General features: G+C 39.9%; 2 protein-coding genes across 2 annotated transcripts; both read right to left on the minus strand.

Moving 5' to 3' along the window:
- Window positions 1-388: 388 nt before the first annotated feature.
- On the minus strand, window positions 389-979 carry LOC149186468 (uncharacterized). Its single transcript, XM_089409357.1, has one exon. The coding sequence runs from the start codon at window positions 977-979 to the stop codon at window positions 389-391; it is 591 nt and encodes a 196-aa protein (XP_089265483.1).
- A 1,454-nt stretch (window positions 980-2,433) lies between these two features.
- LOC149186469 (uncharacterized) lies at window positions 2,434-3,669 on the minus strand. The gene is made up of 2 exons (XM_089409358.1): window positions 3,215-3,669; window positions 2,434-2,836 (listed from the first exon to the last, which is right to left on the minus strand). Exons 1-2 carry the CDS (start codon window positions 3,667-3,669, stop codon window positions 2,434-2,436), a joined length of 858 nt encoding a protein of 285 aa, XP_089265484.1.
- Window positions 3,670-13,490: the final 9,821 nt, after the last annotated feature.

The raw sequence follows: 13,490 nt of genomic DNA on the forward strand, positions 1-13,490 counted from the left end.
TGCTGTTGATTGGCGGAGGAACCTGATTGACCACGCTTTGGAGAGATTGCTTCTGCAGCGGGGAGCTCCATCGCAATTTTTGCGTAGCTCAGAGGATGCTGCTTTCCGGGAATGAGAGGCTCTGTTTATGCTGATCACGGCCTTCAGGATTGAGAATAAAGTGAAGATCAAAGCTGAAACTGAGTTGCCCCCATGGGGATCCTTTGTGGGCTCTTGAAAAGCAGGAACTCGATAGGAAACAGAGGTCAATGAAAAGGAAACTGAGATCAGGCCTGAGATCGTCGATTTACTTAGTTTGATTTGAGAAGAGGTCCCGTAGAGCAGGAAATGAGGAGAAAATAGGTAGCCCTTAGATCAAATAGGATAGGAGGACCGATCAGCAGGTACATTAAGGGATGGAGCAAGAAGATTCAATCGAGTTGACCACCAGGGATCTCCGAGTACAGAGGGAGCCAAGATTGGCCTCCATATCAGCTTGAGAATTGAGATTCCTTAAAATATGAAAGAAGGAGATTTTATTGAACTTGGGCAGTAGTAGCCGGATTTTCCTGATAATTGTGGCTAAATGAACTTGATGGGAGGTCTTCGGGTATAGCAGTGCCTGGATGATAAGTCTTGAATCTCCAAATACAGAGAGAGAAAGGATATTTCTGTTAATCGCCAGAGTCAGCCCCTGCCACAGTGCAAGAGCCTCCGCTCTGTTGTTGGTTTCGATTCCCAGACCCCAATGGAATCGCAGCTCCGGAAAACCTCCAGGACTCAATAGAACTCCACCACTGCCAGCAACCCCAGGGTTTCCTTTGGAGGCCCCGTCGAAGAATAAACAGTGATCATCTAGGGCTGATCTCCAGTTAATGAACTCCAGTTCTTCCAGCCTAATCTCCCAGTTGGCATGGGCAGATACAGGAGGGATGGGCCTTTCCTTCAGATTTGGAACCAGATCTTTGAGCCATTGCTCCTCCTCTTTGACCAGACTCATTTCGTTCCTTGAGGAAGTATTGGCTTCCAAAGCCTCGCCCAGCAAAGCTTTTATTTTTGAGATAACTCTTATAGAAGTGCAGCTTTCTTCTCGAAAAATTCTGTTGTTCCTTTCCAACCACAGTTTCCAGCAGATGAATTTAGGGATCCACATCCAACTTGTTTTAAGAAGACTTTTATTTTTAAGGCAGAAGGGAGATAAGCTGGCCCAAGTTCGGAACAGGGAAGGGATGTTATCTGGAAAATCAAGGTTAGCTGGATCTAACAACAGAACTCCCCTCCAGACTTCTTGAGCAAAGGGGCAAAGCAGCAACAAGTGACTGATAGTTTCTTCATCAGACCAGCATAGTGGACATCTGGAAGGCCCTTCCATCCCTCGTCTTCGCAAGTTATCTCTGGTAAGAATGCTTTGGTGTGCAACGGTCCAACAGAAGAAGTCGATTTTGGGGAGAGATGGGAAATCCCATATAAATTTCCATTGGGCTGGATTGGGAGGAGCATATGGGACAGCCATAATTCTTTTATAACCTTCGGAAACAGTGTAAGAGCCAGAGAGGGAGCCCCAGCCTCTTTTGTCTTTAGTAGTGGCCTTTGAAGGAGATTTTCCTTGGAGCAGATCTAACAGTAAAGAAGCTTCCCCCTGCAGCATAATGGGGACCTCCCCCAGGTTCCAACAGTCCCAGGTTCTATCAGGAGCTTCCTTCCAATTCGAAATATCCCACAGAGTGTGCAAATTGCAAGACTGAAGCCAATCTTTGATGTTTGCAAGACCTTCCACATGGTTCAATGGTTGGTCACCCAAAATCGAGTCTTCCCAGATTTTGATTTTTCTTCCATTACCAGGGATCCAATAAAGGTAATGGCTGAATTGCTCCCTAGCAGCATTACAAAGATTGAAGATCGGGGATCCTTTTAGAAGTCTTGGAGGCTTATCCAGGCATCTCAAGCGTTGCCCTTGGAAGTATTTCTTCCAAATGACTCTTTTACTCCAGCTAGAATTTCCAGAGACTAAATTCCACAGAATCTTGGATCCCAAAGCAAGATTTTGGGCAGCCAAGTTGCGCAGATGAAGGCCTCCTTCCAGAAATGGTCTCTCGAGAGTTTCCCAATTCACTAAATGGATCCTTCTATCGTTGTTATTCCCACATTCCCACAGAAATCTTCTCAACAGGTTGTCCAATTTGCTGAGAAAGGTTTTGGGGGCAAGGAGAATAGAGTTTTGATATAGAGGCATACTTATTAGGACCGATTTCATAAGGGTGACTTTACCTACATTATTCAGCCAAGAGGCACCCCAAGCAGAGGTAGCCAATGAGCGAATTTAGGCTTAGATTTGAAGATTGGAATCCCGAGGTATTTAAATGACTCCCAATTTTGAATTCCATCCATTTCTAAAAGTCTTGCAATATCAGACAGCTCTTTGATCGAGCAGTTCCAGCCATAGATAGAGCATTTTCAATAATTGATTTTGTTGCCCGAGATCAACCTGTAAATGTCCAGCTCCCTCTTGAAGTGTCTGGTAGAGATTATCCTGGCTCCTGCGAGCAACAAGGTGTCATCGGCGAACTGGGCATGATTAATGTCTTTAACCTTGTGAGTAGTTCTGAGGCCAAGTAGAGTTTGATTTTGCTGATTATGATCGAGTTGGAAACTAAGCACCGAGGCCTGAACAGCATATAGAAGCAGAGACAAAGGACATCCTTGTCTCAGGCCCCTAGAAGCTTGGAAGAAGTCCATAGAACAGCCATTGACCAATGGCGCGATCCATGTTGAGGCAATATAGGCTTTCACCCAGTTTATGAAGTCCGTTGAGAAGCCTAGCTTCTTCATCACAGTGAACAAAAATTCATGTCTCACCCTATCAAATGCGTTAGCCAGATCGAGCTTGATCACCATACCTTTCTCGTTTCTTTGGCAGCTAGAGTGAACTGCTTCTTGCACCAGCACAATGTTGTCCAATATCTTTCTTCCTTTTATGAATCCGCCTTGATTTTCATGGATGATGTCTGGCAAAATTTTTTTAAGCCTATTGGCTATTATTTTGGAGACCAACTTATAACTGGAATTGCATAAGGATATTGGCCTAAATCTGTTGAAGTTTGAGGCGCCTTTCTCTTTTGGGATCAAGGCGAGAAAGGCTGAGTTGATGGCACTGCCCAGCTTTGCACAGTTCTGGGATTTTTTAACCATTCTCAATAGGTCTTTTTTAATTATTGACCAGCAAGTCAAAAGAAACCTGACAGAGAACCCATCTAGGCTTGGGGATTTATCAGGCTCCATGCTGTTCAGAACATCCTTTAGCTCTTCCATACTAATCGGAGCTGTCAGCATGGCATTATCCAAATCCTGGACGCATTTGGGAATTAAATCAATCGGATAGGCATGAGGATCAATAGCTGGTTCTTCAGGAGCAGAATAAAGATCTTGATAGAAGGAATATGCAGCTCTCTTAATGCCTTCGAAATCCTTAATCGCAGTATTTTGGTAATGAATCTCTGAGACTGATTTGGCATTCTTTCGGGCTTCGGCTTGCTTATGAAAGAAGCTGGTGTTTTTATCTCCGGACTGCAGCCATAGATTCCTAGACTTCTGTCGCCAAAATTCTTCCTCCTCCCTGCTAGATCTATGAACCTCTTTTTGAAGCTCGACTTCTTTTAGGAGCAGGCTTTGAGAAACAGGACTATGCTCCATATCTAACTGATGAGCAGCGGGCCTGTTTAGAGTTTATTTTCTTTTGGTTGTAGGGGATTTCAATCTTTTAGCCCAATCTTTAAGGTTTCTTTTCAGAACTCTTGAAAGAAAATAGTTTAGATCTGTACTGAGCTTTCCATTTTGGCATTCACACATTAAGGAAGTAGAAAACAAATACATGCATGTGCATCTACATTTTGATTGCATGCGAAATTTGATTTAGGAAAAGTGCATTTAGTGTGTGCTCTATGGTCTCTGCTAAAAGAAAATCATTATCTTCTTTCCTTTGTAGCTAGGATTTTCATTGATAAAAGAACATAAACGATTGTTTATCATTTTAGATTGCATATTTAGGAATTTCACATTTACATCACACGGTGAACCTTGAAAGACAGACTTCTAGGCAAGATCAACTCTAAAATAAACCTCAATAAACATAAAAGAACTTTGGAACCTAACACAACGCATCTAGAAGTCTAGGCTAGAGATGTGTTCCGGTGTCGTAAAACCTGGTAACTATCGTTTTCATCAAAGGTTGGGTGATTCCTCCTCTTTGATACGACAAGTGCCAGTATGGACTTGTGCTCCCTGTATCGTCGAGTATATATTGGGAGACCACAATAGGCTCATATCCTTTATCCTTAGGAATCCATGTCTGTCGCCCTATCGATTGTAATGCACTGAACACAACATTCAGGAATATTGATGGCCATACATAAGTCCTTGGTAATTTCTCTATCATTTATCACCAAGGTGTATTTTGCAGTTTTACAATCGGTTTGGTAAACCCTCTGTCTAGACTTCCATAGCAGTCACTTTCATTCCTTTGCAACTCCTTAAAAGAAAAGGTCCATCTGAGCACTTGTCACTTTAGGCTCATTAAAAATCAAAGGCGACTAGAGTCACATTTAGCTTTTTCTCGACTCTTAAAAATTGAAAAAGAAAGTTGCATCAAAGTGTCTTTAAAATTTATTTTAAACGGAATATCATTCTTGTTCCTCCGTTGATCTAAGGTTGAGATAATGGAATCTACCAATCAAGGGATCCCTCTCAGAGGGAATCCTAGTCCTTTCTCCTTTTGGGGAGATAATGGTTCTCCATATATGGCTACGTTGTCCCTTCCAGGAATCACAATTGGCCTGCTAGTATGGCTTTTCTCGACCTCTGTCATTCAAAACAACGTAATTCCTCAACAATCTAATCAGCAACTGGATGATACTAAAGTTACCCCTTCAACTTCTACTTCGTTTTTTTCTCTTTCCCCTTCTTCCTCTTCGCTTGGTGAAACTAGTGACACTAAAAACCAAGTAGCTGAGAAGAAAAAGAAAAGGAAGGAGAAGAAGAAGAAGCCAGTTAAACAAGGGAACAACAAAGCATCATCTGGCAAAAATCCGCACACTAAAGTTTCCAAACCAAAAACTCCATGTGTAATTTGCAAGGAGAGACATTGCCATCAAGATTGCCCTTGCATCTTGCAGATCTTGAGAGAATGGTCTCCCCGGTTGCACAATTTGGTGTCATCAACCTCTGACAGTCAGGTCGGCAGTGCACCATCAACTAGTGAAACGAAGTCAATAGATAGAAAGGAAAAGTCATAGTTCCATGTAGGTTATGTGAAGGTTATCATACTCTTCACCATTGTCCTTTTTTGGATGAAGCCAAAACAATTTTGGATAACCATCCTACTTCACCATAGCAGCTTCCACTTAGATACAAGAAACTCTTGCCAAGTCCTTCGCTAGTTGAAAACCCAATTGACATAACTATATTGTCGATTGAATCACCTATCATTTAAAGAGAACCTTCTAAGTCCATTCCAGACCAAATTCAAATGGTCAAGATGGCAGTCAATCCAATCTTGCCTTCAAAAAATCCACCTGTGGATGATATAGTTTCCAAAGAGAATGAGAACGACATAGTTCAAATTCTTTTTGTCGATACAGAGTCTAATGAACTTGGGGGAAATCCACACATTCCTTTACAACAAGAAGATACACCCTAGTTCATGACACTTATCCGGACATTTATTCGGTACCTCCTCCAAGCAGTTTAGTTGTTTTCTTCGATTGGAATCAACTATCGAAACCTCGCCTTTCATCTAATGTACCATTCCGAATCATAGTACAAGTTCACCAAATGATTGTGTCTGGCACTATCATAGATAAAGGGGCTTTAGTGAGTATCCTTTCCTCAACTGTTTGGAAATCGCTTGGTTCGCCATCACTTTTGCCTAAAAAACAAAATGTGTTGGGCTTTAACAAAGGAACCAATCGACGATTAGGGATCCTTCTGAAGTTATCGATAACTTTGAGAAAGAAAACCATTCATTTGAACGTGATGGTAGTCCAAGGTCCACTAGATTACAATCTACTCTTTGGACGTGCCTATATATAGCATGGAAGCCATTGTTTCCACATTCTTTCGAGTGATGTGTTTTCCACATGAAGGTAGACTGGTGCAACTTGTCGACCAGCTTTCATTTGTTAGTTAAAACATAGCTATGAATCAACCATCATCCCTAAATGGTCTCTTCACATCAACAATGTCTCTTCAACCTTCATTCCATCCACCTAATTACGACGGGTAGTTCGGTGAATGTTTTGAAGGTTAGGGGCCATGCAGCCTAGTCTGCTTCGGCAGGTGAACCCAGAGGAAAAGAGAGATTTTCTTGAAAGGACATAATACTTGGACCAAATAACATTCCCATATAGGTTATGTAATCAGTCTGACACAATTATTTCCTTTGTACGATTGTGAATGGAATCTCACAGCATTCGCCTTCGTACATTATGTGATTGGAAGCTCACAGTAATCACCTTTGTTTATTTCGATGGACAAAGCAAAGGAAGAGTTTTTGTCTATCGACAGAAAAAATCCTAGCTAACCACATGAACTTCCATTTAGTAACCTGGAAACTCTCCTTTTACTGAAAGACCTAGGGGCATGCAAACCTTTGCATGCAAGTGAAAAACGACCTTTGATTTTCTTAGTTTGTAGGTTCTCAACCCTTTAACCTCGTAGCTCGGTCATTTCTAGCTTGCATAAAAAGGTAATGAACACATGTTATAGTAGTGTTCAAGCTCATTAAAAAATAAATCTACCAAGAGATTATCAAAAGACTGAAAAGAGCAATGTTCCCACAAGGTTCAAGCTCGTTAACAAATCAACCTGCACTAAGCACATGTTGGCACAAGGTTCAAGCTCATTAAGAAAAAAACCCGCCTTTGGTAAATAACCTTTGTGATCGCTTTGCTATCAGCCCTTTTGAACTTTCGTTGCGTTCCTTCTATCACCTCCATTCTTTTGGCTAACCATACGCTTCCACTTGATTATTTACCCTTTTGAGGAACATTTGCGACGAGCGATTCTGATTGCCACCCTCTTCACATTGCCATGTTTTGAGAAGTTCCAAACTTACCTATAACCAGCTACTACCTAGAAATACCACTCGTTCCTCAAAAACGAGTCTCTTTTAAACTCTTTTTAGACTCGTTAAATATAAACATATTGTCGAGCTATTGGCCTTTCCAGCTTGTTAAAGTAAAGGGAACGCCATCCCTCTCATATATTTTAATCTTTTTGGACTTGAGGGATTATTAAACAAAAAGATCGAGCGCTTGTCTTTGTCAGCTTGTTAAAACTATCGAAAAGTCATCCCTTTCGTATTATTTAACACTTTTATGGACTTAAGGGATTATGCCATGAAAAAGGACTATTGGAGTCTCCTTTTCGTCCCTTTTAAAACTCTCTAAAGATGAAAAGGTTTGAGTTATCTTTGTCGTTAAACTCATTAAAACAATAGCAACAAACTTGTCCACCCATACAAGAACGACTCTCACTGACGCTAGGCTCACTAAACACAAAGCAACAAGTTTGCCCGAAGGGAAAATTATAGACCAAGCATATGTTATCCTCCTCAAGCTTGTCAAAAATAAAGAGGTACTGGTCAGCAATGACTGGGGAAAAATGGGAAGAAAACTTGAAGAACTCTATTGGTAGCAGGTCGCTCTTGAACATGACACTTTCACTCCATCACCGTGATTGAGTTGGGTTGGGTTTTTCCGTTCATTGTCACCATTGGTCCTCCGTACCATCCATGGGGTTAACACTACCAAGTCCATATCAGTGTCGCCAATATGTTCAAGAGAATTCATTCAGAGAATTTACCATCTAGCAAATGCCTCATCCACTGCATTACATCCACTCTTCATTTTTCATGGCCGTCATTCCTGAACCTTATATCATCTGATCGTTTTCACCTCCACAAAATTCATTTGCTCCATTCCTCATCGTAGATGTGGGATACATCAAGGCCCTCCTACGAAAGGTCACTTCTTGTCAACATCAGCTCATTATCCAAGAAGTTGACTTAGAAACAACCCTTTCAGTACCTTGAAGCTTGCAAGCCGCAATAGCAAGTTTCTCACTTCCGGTGACAAGTTTACATCAATGACCTTCGACCGAAAGACTTTGCGTGGTGTTCGACATCAGCATGTATATTCACACCACGTGAATTGTATTGTAGTACCTTGAGGGCCATCATCATTATCGGTGACTCCTCTCGCGTCTGTTAACAGCTTACATTATTGGGTGGTAGTCAAGCGATGTTTTTCCATGTTTGACTTCAGAACATCTTTTCACATGGATCGACTTGTACATCGGGCAAAGATTGGACGAGTCTTGAAGACCTGGGACATAGTTTCATCCATCTAGGCTGCGATATATTCAAGAAAATAAAGACATCAATTGTACACAGAAGCTGCAAAGACAGTGATCTAAGCCAGGGAAGATGACTCTTCATACGAAGGATCACCAGTCTGCAACAGCAGACGATTGTCTGTCCTATGTACATGAAAATGAATTTATAAATCTAAGCATGGGAATGCCCTCCTCAGCTAGATCATGAAATTAATATGATGATGATGTATTGTATTGTATCTTATATAGGTCACCTTCCAATACGAAATGCCTCAGATCCTCATGATAAAGCATTTCACCCGACATCAGAAGATTTACGATCTCATGCTTTAGGGGGCAGCTGTTATAGACATATTTGGGCACTACAACCCCAAACTCATATGTCCATAAACTAAGGGATCCTTAAGTCCTTAAAAGTGTTGTTTCATACCCTAAAGGATCATGGTCAACTGATTACATCATTTCCCAAAAGTTCCACCTGAAAAATTACTCAAAACAGGCCAAAACTGGACCATGCAGACTACTCCATGGGCAAGGTACGATGCATACTGACTGCCAAAATGGCCAAGTGTGATGCATACTAAAATGGCCTTTTGTGGGGTGCGATGAGCAAGAATAGACAAATGGCATAGACAGTTTGCAAGGTGGATGATCATGGAATCTTCCATAAACTTCTCATGTGACACTTTCCTCTCTGAATTCGCCTAGGGATGAGTAAGAGATCAATGAAATCTCCAAGTGGAACCAAGAACTATCAGTGGAATGACATTAATCAAAAACCCAAAGCTGACTCACACCCTTGAAAAACACCTATAAATAGATCCTTCATCTGAGAGATCTGGAGGCAGGTATTTCGTATTTTGTATGGAAGTGTTGTTGGTTTGTTGGTGAGAAGAGACATTGTATTGTTGGGTGCTTTACTTGTTCATGAGGTGAAGAGGGCTTCTACAACTGGTAGGATGATGCTAGATCTGACAGATAGGTTGTAATACTCTCTTACATTACTATTAATAAAATTCTCTGAATTTTCCTCCATATAATCGTGTATTTGTGAATCTTGTTTATGAATGCAATTGCATGGTAAATGTGTTTCTGATTCTGCATTGTTTATAATGTTTTAGATAGAGATGCTTTGATAGTTTGCTGTTACTTTGAATCTACAGGTACTCTTTGAAGCGGGACAAGTAGGAGAGGAGTGGCAAATTCTATCAAGAAAAGAAGAAATCAAGCTAGGATCAAAGTGGAAGATCCAGGTTGATCCTCTTTTCTTCTTTTCCATCTATCACACTTAAAGGAACTCTTAAAAAGCTTTCATTGTTTGTTTCTAAGATAGCTACCTGTCTTAGTGGGACTAGCAGTTCGAATCGAAACTAGTTTTCCCTTAAACAACTACGACCAAATTTTAAATCCAATCGGAAAATCTAATTGAAACAATGATGCCAGCTTTAAATGATCTATTTACCTCTTTCTCAATGGATGGAAACAACTTTGGATTGATTCTTATCAAATTCTGTCTAAAAGGTTTTTGATTTGGCTTGATAGGAATAATATGCTGAATGATATCCTTGTCATACACTTTCAAATCTAAATAATCCCATGCAAAAACATCAGAAAATTCAGAAATCAATCTAACATACTTAGCTTTTACTTCAGGAGACAATTCTTTTGATAACTTTACAAGCTTTAGATGGTCAGATGTTCCAAGATTTACATCTTCAACTCCTTTGTCTGTAGGAACTAAGGTTGATTTTCTTCCCACATCATCCTGATCAAAAAACTCCTCCAAAGGTATGAGACCTCTAGGAATAATATTATCCTTCAGCTGTAAAACTGATTTACCTCAATATCTTGTTCATCGGAATCACAAACATCATCAATGGAAGCATTCTTAAACTTTCCTTCATTCTGAAAAAAGGTATTGATTTCATTATCATCCCAAAACACTTGCCAATACCTCAAATTATCAGGAACAGCAGGCGTATGTTTGACATGAATTTCAAATTTGTTGTTAGAATTCATTGGAATCTTCAAATTGCTGGCTGTAGTGGTGAGTGAATCTACAATGATATTTTGAGTCCTGGGTACTGTTGTCCAGGTATATTTAGGAAACATCCTCAAAATATACAGAACTGCATTTTTGTAGGCTCTCATCCACATATGTTTTGCTTGATATTCTCCTTTTACTTGTTTAATCACCAGCTCTGAATCACCATAAACAGAAATACTTTCGCATCTAGTTTCTTCAAAATTTTAAGACCAGTAAGCAAAGCCTCATACTATGATTCATTATTAGAGCAATCAAAATCTAACTTGTATGAACATACACTAACATTAATTGGGACTTTAGCAGTCTGGAAAGCAGGGCTTCGAATCCAAATTCCAATACCAGCACCGTCCTTACCCACAACACCGTCGAAGTCCATGTTCTAAAGGATGGCTTCATCTTCTAGATGCTGAAATTATATTTCTTTCTCAACCTTACCTTTGCTGATTACTTCATTTTTTTGCTCTTCACTGACCTTTTGCTACTATGTAGGCTGCTCAGAAGAACTTGCTATTTTTTCTTTTTCTTGATTAAGAACTACTCTAAAATTCTTGGAAATATTTGGTACATAATCTACTTCTAAAGGCTGAATATCTACATCATTCAATCCACTATCAGAGTACAAAAAAAAGGACTCTAAATCAGTATGTACAACATTTATTGGATGATTCATAGGCTTCCCTTTACTAGTGATCATATACTTTGTTTTCTTTTCCCAGTACAACTTCCTCAATTGATCAAAAACCAGGATGGTAGCATAAGAGAAGTCAAGTTGTAAAGTGCCTTTGAGTTTAGCACCCCACGATCTAGATAAGAGAATACCAAATCGAGGTGGTATATTAGCAACTATCACATCTATCAAGACATTTTTGGCTGGGATTTGATCTAAAGAAACCACCAAATCTTTGATGAGACCAATGCAACGAACTCTACCGTAGTCAAAGGAGTACAAATCATGATATTTCTGGGTGATATTCAAACCCAACTTTTCCATAATGGCTTTAGGAATTAAATTGTGGGAAGCTCTGGAATCTAACGTAGCATTATGGAGAATATACTCATGCAATCTAAGATTCAGATAAAAGGGAGGAACTTCGCTATCTTTAGGCTGACCTTCTATGGCTGGACCAAAAATGAGTTTAGGATGATCATCCTCAACATTCACCATGTCTAAAAAAGGATCTATTTGCAATATTCTGGATACATGGTGTTTATAATTTCTATTCTTAACAAGCTCAGTCAAAGGAACGGACACTTTTAATTTAGCAATTTCACTTTCCAAATTAAAGGATGAAACTTTTTCTACCTCTTTGACACCAATGTCCTTGTCTGCTTGTTATTTCATTGCACTATCTTTTTGTTGATTGCTCTTCTCATTTGCAGTGATACTTGTTGATGGTACCTTGCTAGGATTCGGATTAGCAATATATTTCTCTTTCTTTTGAGTGATTGAGGAATCATTCTTGGATTGTACATCTTTTCTTTTCTGAAAGGGATTGACCGATACATCTCTACTCCTTATAGAATACTGCCTCTGCTATGCAATCAAAGAATTCATATAACCACGCAGATAATCATCAGATTCGGCCTCCAAAACCACATCATTTGCTAAGATGTAATCCTCATCCCTTTGAATTTCTAAACTTCTGCATATTCTTCATCTTTGGTCAGAAATATAGGCATACCATCAGCAGTGTAAAAGTGATTTGTTTCAATTACCGGATCTTTTTCATCTTCTTCTTCCATTCCTTGAACATAATTCTACTATACAGGAGTTTTGATATGCTATTGTTGCGCTGGTTGCTCTGGTGCCTTTTTTTCTCTCTGCTTGATTCAAAATTGGGGCTGCTGCTGTCCTCTAAAATTTGGATTCCGAATTGGTGGTTCAGTTCTATCTGTGATGGTTAACCAGTCAACCATCCTCTCCACTGTTCGAATCAATGTATCCATATTTACATATGAAGTATATGTTTCTTATTTTATGGTCACTCTTTTCTCAAATCTCATTCTTGCTCTTTTGGCTAGCAAGTTTGCTTCTACACTCACAACATTTTTTTGCATGTCTTCTAGTGTGGTAGGATCTTGTTCCTACAACTGATATGCCATATCAGCATCGAAACCATTTGGAAACGTGAGCAAAGCTAATCCCTCTGGTGGTTTAATGTTGGTAGGAATAGCATTGTATACTGCATTAAACCTCACACAATAGTCTTGCAGACTCTCGCCGACATTTCTTTTATGTTTTCATACCTGGACAAAATCTAAAGTGGATTATTCTTCACCTCCCACCGATCCAGGAACTGCATATGGAGGATTGCTAAAGTGGTGATAGAAGTTGCGGGTAAAGCTCTGAACCATTTTCAAACTTCACCTCCAAATCTTTGTACAAACAATCTCATCGTCACATCCTTAATATCTACCTCATGGAGGTTAAAGAAATCATTCATTTTATCAACATGTTGTTGAGCTGTAATGGTTTGAGTGGCATCAAAGAAAGGTATTTTGGCTTGATAATCATCAGGCATGGCACCAAGATTCTAAGGTAAAACAAGGGGTGCATACCGGGAAGCCATAACTCGACGTGGGGGAGGTGGATTTAAAGCAAGGATTGGGCTACTAGGAGTTGATGCAGTAGTTGATGGAAAGATGGGAGTAATAGGTGATTGATGGGGAATGGTAGGTTGATAGGGAAGTGAAGGTATGAACGGAGGTGGGGTAAGCCATGTGCCTGATCATCTGATTGTCTTTATTGGCCTTCTGCAACAACTTCTCAAGGTGCAAATTGAATCTCTCAAGCTAAGTCTCTCTATCATCTTCAATCTCCTTCTCAATAGGAGTCAAAGTGACCTGTGCCTCTTTGTCACTTTGTCATTTCACCTTGAGAAGTTCTAGTGCCATGACGGCCTACTTGTCACTCAACTGCTTGTTTTCTTGTTCCAAATATGTAATGACATACTTGGGCCTCTCCAAATTGTCCATCAAAGATTCGAATTGAGCCTCCTTTTCTTGTATGATGATGTCCTTTATTGTTTCTTCATCATGAGCCTCTAAGTCAATTATTTCCACACCATGATGAGTA

Source organism: Pinus tabuliformis, chromosome 3_1 (genome assembly GCF_031772625.1).
Source record: "Pinus tabuliformis cultivar Carrire ecotype Pingquan chromosome 3_1, CPIR1, whole genome shotgun sequence".
In the NCBI taxonomy this organism is placed as follows: domain Eukaryota; kingdom Viridiplantae; phylum Streptophyta; class Pinopsida; order Pinales; family Pinaceae; genus Pinus; species Pinus tabuliformis.